General features: G+C 37.5%; 1 protein-coding gene across 1 annotated transcript in view; it reads right to left on the minus strand.

The window, feature by feature from the left end:
- Positions 1 to 439: 439 nt before the first annotated feature.
- PREX2 (phosphatidylinositol-3,4,5-trisphosphate dependent Rac exchange factor 2) overlaps positions 440 to 20,800 on the minus strand; it is a 187,227-nt gene continuing 166,866 nt past the window's right edge. Inside the window, exons 39-41 of the mRNA XM_087751836.1 lie at positions 16,840 to 16,942; positions 9,992 to 10,059; positions 440 to 5,855 (exon numbers count right to left, since the gene is read on the minus strand). Coding sequence (XP_087607962.1) covers positions 5,810 to 5,855; positions 9,992 to 10,059; positions 16,840 to 16,942 — 217 coding nt within the window. The 3' untranslated portion in view covers positions 440 to 5,809. The remainder of the gene's footprint in view (positions 5,856 to 9,991; positions 10,060 to 16,839; positions 16,943 to 20,800) is intronic.

The raw sequence follows: 20,800 nt of genomic DNA on the forward strand, positions 1-20,800 counted from the left end.
CGTTACGCTCGTCACATTATCCTTGTGCACGGCAGTGAACGGGTGATGGCCGCTTCGCACTTCAGACAAGGGAATGCCAGAAACGGTGGACGTTTTAGACCTTCATGGGGCAGTGAGGGCAGCAGGGGGCCAGAGAGGGATTTTCATGCCTGTGTCTCTTCCAGCCTTCACAAAATACAGCTGCCCAAAGCCAGGGACTACTGCTCACGGAGGCTTCAGTTTTCCACGGGTTATAAAGACATACTTTAATTGTCAGCAATGCACCTAGATTGGGCCTGGGTTCTCAGGAGAGATTCTTACTATAAACATTTATTTCTAGAAGTTTAATTTCTGTTCTGTTGCAGCAGAATTCCTAGGGCAGCCATACTGAAAGGGTTAAAGACCCCCCAGCCTCCTCTCCCCCAACTTATTTCTTGCTTACAAATAAAGAGATTTGCAGTGGCCATATTATGAATGGTTTTATTGCTGTCTGACATTTTGTAATACATTGTTACCATTCCAGTCTTTAATATGTAGACTAAAAAAATAAACCATACATCTAAAAGTACACAGTATTAGTTTAACCCATAATCAATATAGCAACTGATTCAAGGTATGCTACACAGGCACTTTACAAAAAAGGAAAAAGTAATTTAAATCCATGTTTCAAGGATATTTAACATTACATTCCAAAGGTTACTTCTAACAAACTCGACTACCCACAGAGCTGCTAGTTTGACTGTCTTCAAACAAAAGCTCAGGGAGAGATTCTGTCTATGGCTGTACTTATACATAATATTTCAAAGCAGTAATGCTCTCTTGTGCTTAATGAGACGTTACAAACAATATATTCTTCATTTGAAAAACGTGTGCAATACTCAATGCAGAAATTAAGTTCGTTTCTGAAGTGTAACACAAGTATAACCAAATACGTACACTATATACAGGGTGTTAAAAAGTTAGTAAGGCTGCTTAGTCTTTTAAATCTGGTGCATGGTACAGGTAGGACACAAACCCCCACAAAAGATGATGTGGATATTCCCATGGAAGTCCAAATCTAAGTACTTGCAGAAGTGTCCCAGCTACTTTGGACCCTCTGTTGGACTTTCAAATTGAAGCAGAAGTTATTTCTAAAGTAGTTCCACTCTAGCCATACAGGATTTCTAGCATGGAGATGTTATTTCTGGAGAAGAATGTAAGAAATGATTACTTGATTGGCCTCTGGACAATCTGAAATTTCTTGCCGGTGTTAACATCTGCATGACTGTGCGTGCTGTATATGCATTTATACATACGTAACAAGAAAACATAAACCCACATCTTCTAGCAGGAAAAGGGAAACATTCCTAATAATACATTTTCTTTAGGAAAACTTGATTGATATATACAGTATATAAAAGAAACCTACACAATTGTCAGCATACAAAAATATGAGTTCAGTATCTTTTCATACTTCTAAACCTAATGATGAAAAATCCAGGTATCCTGAGACAGGTATGTACTGTGCATCTAATTTACCAATGGCAGTGTACTGCTGGTGTACAATTAGAAAAGCACTACCTGCATTTATCAACAAGTACAGAGATAAAATACAGAAGGCAATACATTAGCTTGAGAAACTCTCCTCTTTTCATAAGGTTAAACAAAAATGGTGCAAAATATGCGTAAAATGCTCGCAGACATATCCATGAAGTAGCTGTAAAGTGAAGAGTACAGAACAATATCTATATATACTACAGTTACTGATTTCACAATTTAAATGAAAATAAATGAAAGATACTTTTCTTTTTTGAGCATCATGCTTAACCATGTTGTGTATACTCACATTCAGGCAATTGTCTTAAATATATATATATATATCTACTACATCTGACAATGAATTAATAAAACAAAAAAATCACTGTTGTTTGCTGGTGAATTTCTCTGGGTAAAAACAGATCAATAAAACTGGTTCATTTTTTTCCATTAGGGGACTCTAACAAATGAAATGAAGTATGATTACTATAAATCCTCGTCAACTTAAGTTTAATTGTTTTGGCTCTAAAACAGTAGCAGAGCAGTTCTGGCCACTATTGACTGCATTAAAACAAACAAATAAAAAACAACCCAAAAACCTGATGCACTTGCTAAAATCCAGTGAAAACTGTCTAAAAAGCCACTAAAGATTGCTGCTCTCTCAGTGGATGTAAAATTGGTTGGTTGCTTCAGCTGACAGCAGGAATACTTACTTTAAAATGGATCCCTAAACACAAAAATGTTTGACATTGAGATACTGGAATATATACATTTTTGTATTCATTTACAATCTACAAGGAAAGTAAGTGTTAGGAAATACTTAATTTGGGGAACTAGACTGAATCAACGCTCATTTTATAGCTTAAAGACTGTTTTAGCATCCTATTATTCATAGGTGATGGTTACAAAGACAGGCCAAACATCATCAGCTCTACCTTAAAATCAAAACCTAAGTTTTCTCCAAGCATGAACCCTATGGCAACTTAGCTGCTCCTTGGCCCTTAATCCTCCCTTCCCAGCTGTTAAATCTCCTCTACATCCCCCATAGGCTACCACTGAATCACGGTAGTCAGTATTTGGTAATGTATGTCCCTAGATCCTTGAATTTATTCCCAGAAGAATTACACTTGTCTTGGATGAAAAAGTAAAAATTACATACAGAATGCTTTCCCTAAACCAGTACAACACATTGTCGTAAAAATAGGCTGCATAATCTGTTGCTTGTAGAAGCAAAGATTTAACAAGCTATAGGTGTTACAGTTCCTGAAAACCATCACTCTTGGTCATCTCTTCTTGTCATCTGTAAGTCGAAAAATTTATGAGAGGATAAACATACTGTGATGAGAATGGATTTTTTTTTTTTTACTCTGCAAATGCACCTGGCATAAGGAACAAATGCATCCTCTACATATACCAAACAAGATAAATACCTTTAATAATGAACATGTGTAAATTTATAATTTAAGAACAGGCTTCTAAAAGGTCCGTCTAATGTTATTAGAAGCCAGATGTGTTAGAACGTGCAGGGCACTCTGAAAACAGAGGGACAAGAAAAGCAGTTTGAAAAGCTGCACCATGTTTCAAGCGAACACTGGCTTTTGAAGGAAATTCTGAGAAATTAGGCACCCGCTTTCCACAGACAGTCAGTGGGACATTTATGCCCAGTTTCCTCTGGAAATCCTCTCTGTATGTGCTACCTGTAATCCCAGAAAACCAGGGCTTACGTTTCTCAGCGCCTTTGATACCAGGCTAAATAGATACTTTATTTTGCAGTATGGGTCACCAAGGATGCTCATAGTGCTGAATAAGTTTCTGAAAACTGCCTGGGGGGGGGAGAATAAAGAACCAAAAATTAGATACAAAAACAAGAGGTCAAGATTCCTGATGCACACTCATGAAACAATAGCTAAAGAATTTGGTCCAGTGACTGGCTCATAACTATTTGTCCCTCGGTGCTTAAAAATGTCTATTACCCCACGCTTTCAACAACAAAACGAATCAGACAATTAACATATTATACAGGAGACTATTTTGGCTTATTTGCACTCCTATCATTTTCAATGCAATAAAAAAAAAGCTATGACTGGTTACAATAATGCGTGTGCATGCAACAGATTTTGTCCTCTAGGTTATTTTATATTATACAGGATTAGCAGCTCCATGCAGCTGACTTGCCTCGTAGTAAAAAAAAAAACAAAACTGTGGGCAAATCTCACAGGAAGATGGGAGCTCGTAGCCGGGGCCAACACCGGCGCCATCCTTGGCACGAGGAGGTTACGGCTCCTCCGTACTCCTGATGTCCGAACAAGCAAAAACTGAAACATTCTTGGTGCTTTTGCCTGGAGCGGGAATTACCCTAGCCAATATTGCCTCTCTGAATAAAACACATCCAAAAGTATAAGATCCTGACTAGAATCGAAACTATAGAAATCATGACTCTTTCTTATGTACAAGCATTAGGTCATCCTAGACAAAAAGAGTACATTTCTAAAGAGTAAAACTTTGTTTTCTGGGTTTGGGGTTGTTGTTTGGTTTGTTTTTTTTTTTTTTAATAAAAAAGAGTATAGTCCCACAGCTTCCAGGAAATATGAAAGAGCGTGAAGTTCAAAGCACAAAGGAGAAATTGTTACTGAAGTTTTCATTATTGCGTGTCTTTGTCACAGTTTAAGGCAAACATTCTATATTTAAGCCTGGACCAGTAATTGATATGACTACATAAATATATACATATTGAAACTCACATATATGCGCAGACATATATACCTGTGGATATACAAAAATATTTATTTTCTTAGCAAAGTTAAAGTCTGTGTAAAAACATTAAGAATACTGAAAAAGGTAGGAGCTCTAATTCCTCCTTTGGAGAAAAGTAACAAGTCCCCTCGATACCCTATATAAAAAAACACTCTCTGCAAGAGTACAGCTCATTTTGAATTCTCACTTATTTCATGGCGGATTAATATATTTGTTGAAGATTTCATAAATAATTAGATAACAGGCAACAATTACGTTGTGAGGTTTGGTTGCTACAGCATGACTATAGGCCGCTGTTGTACACAAAATAAATTTTATTCAGACAGCACATGTCCTGCTCTAATAGAATGTGTAGCTACTGTTACAAGTAGAACTATTTCAGAATATAGTTTTTGTTTTAATGTGTTCACATATAAAACCTCATTTGGGGGCATTTTCTTTGAAAATTCTTTGGCCAAAAGAACAGCCAAATAGAGATACGTTTTCCCTGGGCCCTCTAAATACTCAGTACAATTTCAGAAGAAATCTATAACAATTACCGCTCCAAAGAACGGCAACGCTATACAAAACAATTCTGACAAAATCCAGGAAATGGTAGCATAAACCATCAAACCCCCAAACTATGCTTCAACTTAAACCACAGACATTTCCAGTTAAACATAACAATACCGCCTCGTCCTCGCCTTACGCAGATTTGCTAGTATAGTACTATACAAGAGTATACACAACTCTGGAAAACTCTGAAATGCAGAGGCGCAATAATGTAAAACATCCATTAGACAGAGCCTGAAATTCAGTCTAACTGTGGATGAAGATCAGCCTTACCCTTCTCCTTCATGATAACGGCAACTGAAAAAGGGCAACACTTCACCTCATATGCCGTACAGGCATTCCTTCTAAAGGAGTATGACAACGGACTGCTTAAGACATGGCTGAGTTTACTGATTACAAGCACACATTCATAGCAGCAGTCTGCCTGCAGCCATTAAACACAATTCTGAGATGAGTTTTCCATCTTTAAAACTCACTTACATTATATCCTTGAAACAGTAATGTCATCGTTCTGAGAAATTACGCTGGCGACAGGAAAGAAGGGATTATCAGTGCAAAGGGCCCCATATGAAGTGCATGCTCATTATCAAGCCTAGTTTATCTAGGCTTCTATTCCTTCCACAAGAACACATTCTGTATAGTGTACAAGTGAAGTCATTCTCTCTGAACAAGACTTTTTTTTTTTTCTTTCAAGCAGCTGGCTATGCCTATTGTGTGGCTGAACAAGACACATCAAATGAACCTGATTCGATTCCAGTGTAAAATTCCCGAGGAAGATTCCTGTTCTACTAGTGTAAGGCCAGAGTGCACGGATTCCAGAAATGCTTTTTGGAAGTCATTTTTCAATGCCAATAGAGAATATTTAGGGTATTTCTTTCTTTATCCTGAGTAAAGGGGTTTTTTATTTATCAAAGCCCCAGGCACATACTGCTATAGGGCAGTTAGATTTTGTCATGTAGTCCCCGTATCCTAAAGGCCATTATTGGATTATTTTCTGGAGCAGTTCTCCTCATTCTTCTCCAACAGGTGGTGGTGGCTGGCATAGCTTGTATAATCTGACAACGACAAAAAACGAAGCAATTGTTATTCTGGGAGCTTGGTCATTACTGAAATGGGTAAATTGAAGGAACACGAACTAAATCTAAGTCTTCCTGCACTGCAAAACAAGAGGTACTGAATTCAGCTTAATAACATTGACATAAAACCAGTATAACCTTATTCATGAGCATGAACGTTTACATTGAAAGTGGTATCATTAAAACACACATCTATCAGCAATCTTATAAAGACATTCCAGTTTAGTCAAGTTTTCATATTTCTGCACTGATGACCCCGTTCTGGAGAAAGCTAAGTCTCCACTAATCCAATTACCAGTTGTTCCTCTGAATTTCTAAATTGGGAAAGCTGCTTGGTGAATGCAATTGCCTCTATTTTCGTTGTGTTTTGCAACAGCTGGACCTCACTCTAACACAGTTCCTTACAAAACTGACGCTGTTTGAAGAACCTAAGACAGATGTCAGACATGTGACACGCCAGCATGAAGATTTTAAACTCTCTCCCCTCCGTTTCTACATGTATGAAGTCAAGGCCAGTAAGGTTTCGTTCAAATGACTACCTCAGTACAGACTGAAATAGCCACTCCTTCATTTATAAAGGCTTTTGAATTTCTATTAAACCCTTTTGCACGGACTTGGTTATTAGCAAGTGTTTGAAAATTTACCCTAATGTTAGGAATACTGAAAATAAATGGCAATCATTCTGACCTCAGGCTCTCTGTTCTGTATGTCCGGTATACGGTATCTCCCCTGCAACCACAGCAATTAGAACCAGCAATAGACATGATCTCATTTGGAGATTACATATTTTCCTCAGGGAAAGTGTGTCATTGAAGGAATAGCAAAGAGAAGAGACCGAGTATGGCATGGCAAGGAGAAAAAGCATCAGAAGCCAAAATTGAAGAGACAATGACACAGCATGTGCATTAATACTTAACATGAAGAATCTCTGATATTGAAATACCAAAGCAACAGAAATAGCAGGTTTGGTAGGTCTGGCTACAGGCAGGGTGGTGAATCGTCCAGTGGCTTGGGGGCTAGGGATATTTAAGATGCTTGGGGTATCTGAGTTTTCCAAGTATATTTTGCAAATTTGCCTGCTAAACATCACATTAATTTATATGACTCCATTTTAACTTATCATAAATTTCAAAATCATACTACAAATCAACACAGAAAAAGATCTGTACATGTGGCCGGGCTCCCCAAACAATTCAAGATCAATGGGCTGGTACCTTCTTGGCATGGTACTCTGCTACTGAAATTATGCGAGGCACGGTCTGGATGCCTGCCCCTATGACTACCGAAAGCCTCTTCAACATCTAGGCACGTTCTGTCAGAAAAAGCATCCTGTGGCTACGCAAGAGCAGGGCAGGATAGCTGCTGTTCTCTTATTTCAGTTCCCTTAGGAGTTAAAACCCATGGAACACTGACAACACACAACAACCATGGGCTAAATAACTCTTCTCTGGATCTCACTGGAAGTGATTATCAAGCAGTATTGTTTCTGGATGGTAAGAACAGGGAGCATCAGTTCTTTGAGCCAAACAGCAATTGCAAACCTGCTTTCAAACCTCCACCATAATGTGTTCTGAAGATCGTTGGGCTCTTCCACGTTGTCATCTGGCAGACTCAGAAACACGATCATTTAAGGTCACATTGTGCAGGCACCAATGTATTTGTTAGGAGCCATATATAAGCCAATAGACATACATCTCATATTTATACACCAATGAGAGAATAAGATGGCCTCATCTTTATACAGACAAGTATGCAGAGGAAAATAAACAGGGGTTATTTGAGTTATTTGATTCTGCTAGTGTAATGAAGCAGTAATATTCAAAGCTGGCAAAAGACAGATAAAATTACTGTCAGAATCTCATCTAAGTAATTGCAGTGGGGTTAGTTCTTGATGGATGTTTAAGCAAAATCTAATTTCTATGGAACAAGGTGCAGAAAAGCTCAGCTCCAAGTACCAAGGTCTGCGTATTCTTAAATGGTAATCATTAAGATTAAGGTTAAAATAGTAATCATTAAGGTTAAAATGGTAATCATTAAGATTACACGTCTTCAGAGCAAGTGATATAGGGGAATTCTGAAGCAAACTAACAACAAGCCTGCATAAATCCCTAAGGAGCTATAGCTGCTGAAGACAGTATAGAGCAGAAACAGGCTGTTCTGGGTCAATATATATGGAACAACCCTTTGAGATGGTACAAACAGATCAGCTGAGAAAAGACAGAAAACAGTGACAACTGCAGAGAACCAAGAACACTGTCAAGTGATGCTAAATGGACCCAAATGGAATGGTAAAATTCTTTCCAAGGCAAAGAATTGAGAACTCACAGTATCGTTTACCTATACATCAAAAGCATCACCCCTGCTTCCTGATGACTGTTCTGACTTACGTGACTTGTCTCTCTTATGGTACACCAAATGCCCCGAACACTGAGGTTGATGAGATATTCCTGTGACATTGCTGTTGCTGCTGACTGGCAAGTGTGCTGGATGCATCTGTCCACTCTATGTTCTAGGAGGCATCTCATAATTTTCTTTCAGCTTTTTATTGCTATGTTGTGGGAGTGTCAACTGGAAAGAGGCGACCTTTTTGCAACTGATGCAAAGCCAAAAAATGGCTCATGGCTGAGTTTTTCTTTTTAAGAACATAGATCTTTCCTTTATCACAAAAGCTCTGAATCTAGATACATGCTCTGTCATTTAGAGGTGGGAAAAGTTTTGTTTGCAACAACTCTTTGGCTGGAGGAAGAGTCCCTTCATGAAGGAAGAGTCCATTTAAGGCCAAAACCATACGGTTCAAAATATAAAAAGGCTTCATGCAGCTTTTACTGCAATAAAATGTTACTTTTACTGCCTTAGGTTCCTACAGTGCAAGGCCACCAGGCAGTTTTGGTCCTGGATTGCCTCTAAGCTAATAATGACTGCGAGACGGGATGCCCTCATCTGCTGGTAAGGGCAATTACTTTATTGCTGATGGGTTTACTCTAGAACCAGTACTTTTCTTGGATCTTATTTAATCTCCTTTATGCATATATGCAAGACGCATATATGCTCCAACAAATGCTGCTACTCAGCAACTGAACAGCAGCTGCTACTCAGATTTACTCATACCTTGTACACTTAAGGTACACTCCTTTTCTAGAATCAGATCCAGCACAGGCAAGGAACAATGTGCAGTGATTTGTTACACACAAATTATGAGCCGTAGCCTGATTCCCTACTGGGAGAAACTGGGACACCTGAGAAAAGGGGAGCAACTTGCATGAGAAAAAGTTCCTGCATCAGAACAAGTTCCTGAGTATTACTGATCAGAACCCAGAAGACAGTCTTTCTGTGAGGCTATGGATACTGTGTGTGTTCATTCACATGGTTACCTCTATCAGGGATTACTAATTCATTGTTTCTTCACTGAAATTTAAACACCACAGTGGGTCTGTTATGTATTCCACATATCTGTTTAGCTCATTCAATGTGTTCTCATTAGTCAACAAGAAACATTACGTTTTAAATTGGTTTTTAAAAGTTTAAATTAGAGCTGGATTAATAAAACCACTTTAAGATAAAATTAAGAACGTTGTTGTTTGGTTATAAGTATTGTGCTTGTTAAGAACATTTCAGGTACCTGCAATCCATCACAGCATTAAAAAGCTGGATAAATATAGAACAGTCACATTTTTCATTCTAATCGATGTTTCAGAAAGAGACAAAGAACAACTACATCATCTCTAAAAGCAACTAGAACATGATTTTGCTGAGATATTGCAGTACAGTATTTCATTAAAATGGGGTTATGGATTTAGTTATGAATATTTCCCCAAAATGACTAAACATCACAAGTGATGAAGAACTTACTCCAGTGCTTTCATAATTAACATGAACTAGGTTTCATTTCTCAAAAATGGGCACGTTTTGAAGTGCTACGTAGCCTGAACTTCTGCAACTAATTACTTTAATTAAAATCGTATGGCTGAGAACGTAATTGATTCTATGTACATCAAAAGCCAAATCTTACCATTTAGTGCACAATACAGTCAATGTTTATTGTTAGCTTTTGAGCAGTTAGGCACAGAATTTGGCACAGACTAGAGAAAATCATGGTCTAGGACACAATCAGTTACCTTGGGACAGACTGTGGCGTTCGATCCCTCACTCCTAAATTCTTGGCTGTGTTTTGTACTCTTGCACCCTGTGAAAGAAAACCAATTTTGCTTCATTTATTTCAACACAAGTTAGCAAGTTTTCTGAGATTTCTAGACGAACATAACTATTGATTATAATTAACACATATGATCCATGTACCAAAACAACTCTCCTCTTCTAAGGTGGAAAACAAGTTAAAGCAGTACATTAATTCTCAACTTAGAGAAATATGCAGAATAGAGACAAGATCTTTCCATTTGTCATTAAATAAGTGCATACATATATATCATACTAACATAAAAGACTTCATAAAAAATTAACATTTAAGGTTTAAAACAATCCAAACACATTTTTCAATTTGTTTAATTTTTGTCACCATTCTTTGTAGAAGGCACGAATAACAAAGTTCTTTTCTGAAATGTCACTTATTTCCTATGAACTTCTGAACGAGCAAATATTACAGATTATTTCCTATGAATAGCTTTCTAGTTAAAACTAGAAAAATGGCCTAAATTGAGGCACTACATTAGGATTAGAAAAACGAAGGTCCTGATCTTCCTTTCTAATCACAGAATCACAAAAACAATCAGGTTGGAAGGGACCTCCCGAGATTGTTTAGTCCAAGACCCCTCCTTAAAGCAGGCTCAACTAGAAAAGCTGGTCTCTCTGTAACTCAACTGATCCTTTGAAAAACAATAATGAAAGTACTTTTGTCTCACTGACTCATCCAGCAAGGTGGAAGCCGATAAAACATTCACAATGTTCATATACCATGATAGTGAAAAATGCAGACTCTTCTGCAAACTAGCTTAGACATATGAAAGAACTTAGTAAAATCTGTTTTTAAATCATGAGATCTAGCTTTTGAAGTGCAGTTTTATTAATGTAAAGTAGTCATCATAAAGAAACATATCTGTTAGCTTTACAGTCTCTTTATGTTTTCTAACATTTTAAAGGAGATGGAAACTACTTGTTCTGTCTATAATACATACAGTGACTCCCCCTTTATTTCTCCTTCTGTACTACCTAAATTCAGGGCAAAATAACAGAGAACAAAAATATGTAATCTCGGAATTCTTACAGTGAGATCTTAGATTGGTGTGAAACATCAAAGATAGTTTACATTCCAAACAGAGCTGCAATGGCAGCTGCACATGATGTAAAAATGAGCTATAATCACTGATTCAATATGTAGAGTAAGACTAGACCTTGCATTTGACTGCAGTCTGGTACCCAGGTAATCGAGAAGGTATTAGTTCACTGTTATGGGCTTAAACAAAAGATGAAAACAGCTGGCTGGTTACACACAGGCTAAGTTCTCAGAGTTTATGTAAATCAACAAGTGCCATAAAAAATACCGTGTCCTTACATTTCTTTCAGGAAAAAAAAATAGTAGTAAAGATAGAGAAAAATAACTGGAGTACCTACAAAACTGAAGGCAGAATATGAAAGTGATTTTACTAGCTTTACCTCTAGCTCAGTAAGCTTGTCCCCAACAGTTGCAAAAGACACATGACTACAGACCACGACAAACATATGTCTTTCCCCAGGAACTCCTCGAGAATTCAATCATTAGTCACTCAATACTTCCTCTGTTCAGCAGTGAGTATGTTTTTAATCAATTTCAGTGATTCTCTTCTCTTCTTTCCCATCTCGTCTTCAACCCATGAATAAGTTCACGTCACTAACCTCCTTGTCGAAGGAGGTCCACATCTTGGGTACAATCTTAGCTTGTGTCAAGAACCACTATTTTCATTTGGTTTGAATCTCCCAGTTTCATTTGATGCTTTTAGTTCTGCACTGGTGAGGACAACGGTCAGTCCCTATCCATGCCACACGTTCTTTAGACATCTGTCATATCCTCCTTCACTCATGAAGCTGAACAAGCCTAGATTATTTTGTCTGTCTGTCTGTCCTGCCTATAAACCATTCCCAACTGTTGACTATTTTTTCTGACCTTCTCTGAACCTTTTCCTATGCTATGTGTTTATGGAAGGAATCAGAACATCAGATAGTTCAAAATGAAGGATCATGACAACATAATTTCTACTTTGGCATCTATCCTTGCCTAAACCATTATAACTTCTGATTTGCTTTATTGATAGCTACTGAGAATTGATGTTTCCTAATAAATCCTGAGGTCTTGAACATAAGATGTAATGGCAAGCTCGCAATCAATTATTTTGAATGTGAACTTAGGGTTTGTTTTTTCCCCCGTGTGCATCGCTTAAGTTATCTACACTGATTTTTATCTGCCATTTTGTTGCTCAATCATGAAGTCCTGGAAGATCCTTTTGTAATTCTTCATAGTTACTTCTAATCTTTAATAAAAACTTGAAAAGAGTTCAGAGGAGAATAGGGAGAATGATTAGGTAAGAAAACACAACTGAAATAAGAAAGATCAGACGAATTCATGTTCTTCTATCTACAAAAGTGATGCATTATCAGGGAAATGATAATCAAATTGGAGACAGACTTTTTAGTAGAGCCTGTAGTAATAGGACAAGGGGTAATGGTTTTAAACTAAAAGAAGGTAGATTCAGACTAGATACAAGGAAGAAATTTTTTACAATGAGGGTGGTGAAACACTGGAACGGGTTGCACAGAGAGGTTGCAGATGCCCCATCTCTGGAAACATTCAAAATACTAAAAGTCTACTGTTAAAAAGGGAGTAAAATCTGGTCTCTAAGTCTACAGTATACTGGACAGAAAACAGAAGACTTAAATTGAAGGGGAAAAAAAAAAAAGACAGAAAAAAAAAAAAAGACTCAAATGAGACACTAAGTAAAACATCCTAATGAAAAGGTTAAGAAAACTGTGGAACAGACCACTTAGGAAGCACTGTGCAGGAGTCTCCACTACTGGAGGTTTAAGAACAGATGCGACAACTGGCTGTCATGAATTACATAAGGATAGCTGATCCGGGGTTGGTTACAAAGTTAGACATGTTGAGTCCAGACCTTCATCACCTTCAGCGTCCTTTCCTCAGTGCCATTTTCTAAAATTTTGTCATAATAAAGAAACCCCACCATGACAGACTGCTGCGATTGGTATATGATTAACATAACTGAGAGCTAGAATAGACATATACATGGGAAAACTAGCTAAATGAATCACATGTAGATCCTGAACGTCAGTGCTGTGACTACCTCTGAGAACACAACCAGCCTATTTTTACTTGCATCACTCACTAGACAAATTAATTTTAGTATCTTGCTTACATAATAAATCAAATGCATTGATTTAAAAAGGAGTCTAGCTTTATACAACCATGTAATTTATTGTTTAGCAGGGGAACAAATTAGACCTTACTTACAACCACCAGATTCTTATTTCTTTTGAGGAAAAGCTCCCAAGAATTAATAGCAACTTGCTACATGACATCTTTGTCTCCACTGAGCACCATTATACCATTTCTATTTCAATATACTGTTAATTTATACTTCTCCAATATTATTCTTAAAGCTACAGCGATGTAAGTATTGACACTGTTCATCAGACGTAGGCATAAGGGATAGTTGTGCTACATGGCTCCAGAATCCTTCCCTCTGTGTACCAGTATTGCCAGAGCACTGGTGAAAGATGCCAGCAGCTCTGAGGAGACACCACCATCAATCTGGACTCTCATATAGAACTAGTAGTCTCATTGCCATGAGAAAAAATGATAGATTTATTTTCAAACTACACACTAATTTAAGGATAGCAAGAACCGGTCACATAAAGAAAACAGATTCTCTTTATGCCCTGCTCAACGAGCTCTAAATCAGTACAATTCTTACGAGAATTATTCAAAATGCAGTGCTGTTATTACACTCATGAAAAGGCATGGAAAAATGATTACTCACTTAAAAGACAACACAAATTCTCTCCTCGCCTTTTCTGTTTATCAGCTATTTAGTTACCTTTCCTCCTCAGAGCCCTGTGCCCTCCTGCAGCTCCTTTCCTAGGCCTCTGTCCTCTCCACACTTTGCTGCATCCTGAAGACACACTTCTGTCCAGATGCTTTACATAGTATTTTGCGGGTACAGATTTTTACGTGAATAAACATACATGAGTAAATAAAGATACTTGGGACGTTTTGTCAAAATTTTTATTTTAAAAATCAGTCTAGACTGGATTAGCAGATGAAAACCAGAAACCACTTAATTAAAACCATCCCACAGACCCAAGTTCATACCAACTCTCACAAGTTGGTCTCTTTTCTTTAATTCTCACAGAACAGGTGCTTGCAAATACCTAATTATAACTGACAGGGCAATTACTTTGAAAATTGTTCCAACAATACAGTCGGGGCTATTATGAGTCTTGTTAAACATGATCATGACTTCATTCAATTTAAAAGAAAAAAAAACACTTCCTGAGGTCATCCATTCAGGGAGGTGTCTCCAGTTATTCAGTACTGGTGCCCCAAGCTCGAAGAGATACCAGCTTTGAGTAGAGACAATTCCCCTGTGTGGAAAGCTGATGCTGCTAGGAGCTAACGTTGCTGGCTTCTCCGGAATAACAAACGGAATAAATGTCCTTTAATTTGCACCTCCCTGTGGCTAATCTCTCTATTCCACAAAAGATTCATGGTATAAATGGGCTAACAAAGTTTTTATTTGGGTTTTTTTGGTGTTTTTTTTTTTATATTAAGTCAGGAAAAAGACACATGTACTGCCCTTAAATGTTCTAAATGTTCTGCATCAAAACCCAAGAAGTTGGGGTTTTTCTCCCCCTCCCAGTTTTATGGCCTGCAGTATGCTCCTGACAGTTAAATCCTATGGATAATTTAAACACTAAATCCAGAACAGGTTTCTAGAAAATACCATACTGCACTGTCAAGATTACTCCAAAACATTTAGAATATAATGGAGGGTTGTATTTCTACTACAGAACTCCAAGACTGATTTAAAATTAGAACAAAAGATTATTACTCGATTAAATGCCATAGTGGTTTCCTGTAAGAGGAAGAACGTGTGAAAAAAGTCTGGCTTGATATACTAGCAGACTTTTTTGGAGTGTCTGTGGGAGGTATGGAGATATTGGTATCTTTAACAGCTATTGATCACCTGCTGTTTTACTTCAGAGAATGTAGCCCCACTGTGGGCTTCTTTCTACATCTCTATTTGAGCAAGTACAGTTACAGCTGCTCAAAACCATGCAAGTTACTTTCATATTCTCTTTCATTTTCATTTAATAAACTGTAGAAGATCCACAAATGAATCGGAATTTTTGAAAACAGTCTAGAACTGTACATTGAAAATGTGCCCTTTGACAGAATACATCCTGCAAGCAGACATATGCAAAACTCTACTTCCAGGTTTTTTTGATTGCAAAATACCCAGATCTGCCTTTTGTCCAGAAGTTCGGGAGCAGACATATCAACCTATACATGCAAGTTTATTCTTATACAGCAGTAGCTTTCTTTTCGAGTCAACTTAAAGCTGTAATTCCTGAGCAGACCTACATGATCTGATTCAAGAACCTTTATTCACCACAGAAACTTAATTTATGCACCGAATAAAGTGAAAGTCCAATATGAAAAGGAATGAGACTAATTACTCTGATGTATCCATGTTAGAAAGCAGCATTTACATATAATTGATCAGAATCTATGGTTTGAGAATATCTACTCAATTGCTTTAATGGACTAAAGGTTTGATCTAGCTTGTGTGTATTTTTATCTACAGCAAGTTAGAAGTAAAGTACAGCTGTTTAATCATTTTCTCAACTAAACTGCAATTGCTGCATAGAATATGCTGCAGAATTAATGAAAATAATAAAATTAGATGCAAATTAAACCCCAGAAATTATGAATCTTGTCTTATCTGTGATTAATTGTTCCAATATTTAACTATCTTTTTTTCACTTCAAGACTGAGTGCATCCTGTATCTTGTTTATGATTTTGTCATAAGGTTGAAAGCTCTCACAGGCTGGGATATATGTTCCATATGCACACAGAGTGATTAAGCCCCCACTCAGCCTCTCTTTGATCAACTGAATAGGTTGAGCTCTTTAATCTTCACTTCATAAGCCTTGTCTAACAACCTCTGGATCATTTGTGTTCCTCTTTTGAACTCCTTCCAAGATTCCACACATCCTTTTGAAAGCATTTATCTGATAACAAGATATTCTAGGAAAAATTGTGCCAATACAGTAGAGTATATCCCCCATTTTCAGTTGATATTGCCTTTTAATCCAGCATTTTTTGTCATACTTTAGGACTAAGAGTTCATCTTGAGGTGGTTATTTATCCACAACAGCCTCTAAATCCTAATATTCTATTATGACCAGAGAGTGAAAAACACTATTTCAAAATAAGCACATTGTCCTCGGGAATCTTGCCTGGAAATTTAAGAACCACAGTATTTATTTCTCCCCTTCCTTCCTACACTTCCCCTTCATTCAGTACATGAATCACTTTTTATTAACAATAGTTAATAATCTTTAGTTATTTTTATGGATAATAGATATTAAAACAAAGATTGTCTTACTCAACAGACTGTTCTGATGTAAGGCAATGCCACAGCACTTACTATACAGAAATCATTAAGTAAAATCATAACCCTGTAAAAATTATGATCCATTTACACATACAGAGAAAGCAAGCATCCTGTTAAAAACAGCCCATTCCATTATTAAAAAGAAAAAAACCCCACCTTTCAGTCAACAATAAAGGAAGAGAATTAAAAAAACCAACAAAATACCCAAACTAAGAAAACTCAAGCAGACATTACACAACATTAAGATGGAGGTTAAAAATGCTTGGTCAGGTCCTTCCTGTTTGATGATAACACGTCTTGTTAGGAAACCTCAAGACCTTACCCATAGAGAGCATCTTACCTGTTTGCGCATGACGTCTGTAGCTTGCATGATGTAGCGAGGAGGTAGCCCATGGCTGCGAGCCAGAATGATCGCCTGCTCCAGGGTAACGCTCAGAGTGCAGCTGCAATGGAAGACAGAAGTCAGCTATCTAGCAGTGACTTCCTTAAAACAATTGCTTTTAGATCAATTATCCTTTTAAAAAAAGTTATAAGTAAAAAGATTACACAATAGATATGCCCCCTATCCCTCCCCGCCCCTCCCCCATGCAGGCATTAGCCTGGACACTAAAATGTTTCTTCAACAGAAAGATTTTTAGTGTTTCAAGTGTTCCTGCTGACTTACAACCAAATGCATTTGCCTTTTTTGCTCTTGTTTAAAACAAAACAAAACAAAACAGAACAGAAAACACAACCCAACTATGGCTCAGCAAGTGCATGAGAGAGTGACAACCCGAGGAGGAGAATTTTTTGTGATTGTATAAATCCCTTTCCCGGTGGTTTCTGCACATGTTATCTCTCACCCTCCACTGTTAATGCAGACCCTAGGTTTGGTACCAGGATCCTGAGCTCTTGGCATTAATTTAGCTTGGTTACTCTCATGGCACATTAGTGCAGTTCAGTCCAAATAAAGAGACCTTTCCCCCTTTCAAAAAATAAATTAAATAAATAGGGCATTCCTTCAAATAAACCATCCTCTCTTACTTTGCCAATCTTTTTTCAAGTAAATACTTGAGGGCAAAAACTGATCATGGTATCCATCCTAATGAAAAGGCCATAATTGCTTTGTCAGAGCAACCCGGAAAGTTTCAGCGCTAAAGACCTTTCTGTAGGACAACCTGTCATCACACCAGACAAGAAGTTGTAGGGAAAGTCATTTTGGATATGCCATCCGATTTCAGTTGTCATGGTAAGGACTGGGATGGATAGATTGTTTCTCATACAATCAAGACCAAAGCTGTAGAAGACTCACAGATAAAGGCAACAAAACTGAGTAGAAACAGGTACTTTTCAAAAAGCCCAGCATGTCTGAGGGCTGCTATCATCCAAGAGGTGAGAGTGGCTGCATTCTGCACCAACAAGCTGCTTGATGATTTTGGTCACGACCAAAGTACCGTAATAATCAAACCTCTTCAACCAGAAAGATGAGGTACAGAAGATGATCCTACCTCAGCAGAACCTGACAAAAGCTGCATATTTCAAGTTCAAATAGTAAAACTAAGACACATGGTTAAAACATACTTTTGAGTCGCCTTTTGGCAAAATCCTGACCAAGAGATTCTGCATAGCTTATATTATGCACACAGAACAGACAATATGTTTCAATCACTCATCTTGCTGAGCAGAAGATCTGTAGGAGGAAAAATGTGTCTGCGCTTATTTTCTTACTGAAAAAAAAAAAAAAAAAACCCAACCTGACACGTTTTAAATACCGCTTAAGTAAATTTATGGACTGTAAAAAGTTTCACAGCAATGAGCATAGAAGATACTAAATTTGATCTGTAGCTTTATTAATGGCCTTTCGTAAAAAATTTATAGCTAAGTGATTTTCCTTGGTAATGAAATAATCTTTATTCCCCAGTTTCTTGTATACACTGACCTCAGAGTTAACCTGAAGCAAAAATCTATTGATGTTTTGTGTTATGTGTTTGATTAAGGTGCATTATAGTTGAATATTAGACTAGGAATTCTAAACACTGTGTTTTCATCTTGTCTTTGAATAGTGAAATATTGCACAAATAAAGTACATGCTCATAAGATTTGCCAGCACCACAATCTAAACATCTAACCTTCAAGAACAGACTGCAAAGGAACCTTTGTCCCACGGACAATGAGAAAAAGCACAAGTATCTGAAATTTTATTTGACAGGTGTAATCTAAGCCAGAGAAAAAGGGCAAAAAGTCTCTCTGTAGGTGTAATAGACGTTAATGGGCTCAAAGTGCAGCTTTCAACCAGCCAGTTACTGAGCCAACCTTCCCATAAATCCCATCTTCCTGGACCCCAAAAGACTGAAAGAACAGAAAAATCATATTCTGCATGCGTGAATCAAAAATAACAAAAGGACCTCCGAAATGAAGGTCGGCTTGAAGAATTAGGTGCAAACACTCATCTTGTGATTGGAAAAGACTGCCAAACTGCTCCCTATCCAAAACCTGATGAAATGGCTGGTGATCATGAACATTATGAGCCATCTACATTTGACAATGCCAACCATGATTCAGAAATAAGGTTGCCAAACGTGTAGATAAAGACATAACCAGAGTGGGAAACGCAGAGACAAAGAGGAAAATACCATAATGAACATTTCTTTAATAGGCTACTCTGGAAGTAGTACAGTCCTGAAACATATAAACAGACTAAAATTGAAGATCACACCTCAAGGCAAAAAAAAAAAAGTAATTCTAAAGATAATATATTTTTAACATGTCCTAGGAAATCAGTAGTGAAGACATTCAAGATGACAGCAGTGATGAAGTTAACTATTATCACATCTCTTTATTAAAACATTTTACATTTGTGGTTAAGTCCCGCAGTAATGATGGCTAGATACATCTACTGTTTCTTTTAAAAAACATTCTTACTCGTTAAAGCATGTTAAGAACGTTAAAACAGGATCAGTGGCATAATTTCATTTCAATATAACATCATTAGAGATGCAATTTAATATCGCTAAATTTTTTTTAAACTTGACATTAGGAAGCATTCATTTACTGAGAGGGTGGTCAAACACTGGAACAGGCTTCCTAGAGAGAGGTGGCTGATGCCCCAAGCCTGTCAGTGTTTAAGAGGCATTTGGATGATATTCTTAACAATATGCTTTAACGTTTGGTCAGTCCTGAAGTGGTCAGGCAGGTGGACTAGGTGATCATTGTAGGTCCCTTCCAACTGAAATAGTCTATTCTATTCTATTTTTTTGTGTTTCTCTTGAGGCATGTAAAAGGTCTGACGAATGGCAGAATTAAATATAAATGATTGTTTATGGCTTTTGTCATGTAATTATGAAGTAAGGTTACTACTTTCTAAATGTAAAAAACAACAACACTCAAATAACTTCATTTTGAATACTGAATCAATGAGATGGCATCCCTTAATAAAACCGATCATCTAAACCTTCCACAGTGCTATGCTGAACTGACGCTCTAGTAAACCTGTATTTACATGCTGGTGCTTTCTTCCAGCTCTTCAAATATAGTTTTTTAATTACTACATATTCGTTATCACAAATCAGACTACCCTGGAAATCAGCTGTGAAAGAAACAAATGCACACACAAAGCATCAGATGGTAACATGGAAAAGTCGTAACTGCAAGTACCCCAGCAACAGGACTGCCAAGCACAGAGAGATCAACCAAATGCAAATTTAAACCAATTCAACTTGTACAATTTTATGAAACAATATGAAAGCTGGGAATTCCTCACATGGTAAGGCTGTTCTGGTGGTCTGAGCAAGGTTCAATATCAAGGATTGTCAGCAAATACGTGCAATACGTAATAATCCACCCTTCTCCCCCATTTTGAGAGCTGACAAGCAGATGGTATTGAAGTTTACAAAGCAATTTGGAAGCAGTTCTGACCACTGGAAGTATCTGGTCATTTGGATGCAATCAGCCCAGACAAACCAAACAAGGAAAATATTAGGGGAAAAACTCCTTCAATGCTCTCATAACATTCTGTTGTGGGAAGCATAATTCCCAAATCCATATATTTTACAGTGTAAACAAATCAAAATCTGTTCTCACTCCCTCTCTTTTCCTCTCATCCCTTCTTCTATGCCAGAAAAACAAAAGACCCAAATTCATCATCTCAGAATTTATGTCAGTTAGAATCACAAATTCCCTGCCTTGACAGATTACAGCAGCAAGGCAGCACAGACATTTGGCTTTCCCAGCACAACTGGGCTGAGAATTCCTCATTTCACCCATTTGGTTTCCAAGAAACAGAAGGGGCTGCAGCTGCTCCCAGCCCCTGCCTGCTATCCCCA

The sequence above is a fragment of the Nipponia nippon genome, unplaced genomic scaffold, assembly GCF_047370975.1.
Source record: "Nipponia nippon isolate SJK-2023a ecotype South Korea unplaced genomic scaffold, ASM4737097v1 scaffold_1, whole genome shotgun sequence".
Lineage (NCBI taxonomy): Eukaryota > Metazoa > Chordata > Aves > Pelecaniformes > Threskiornithidae > Nipponia > Nipponia nippon.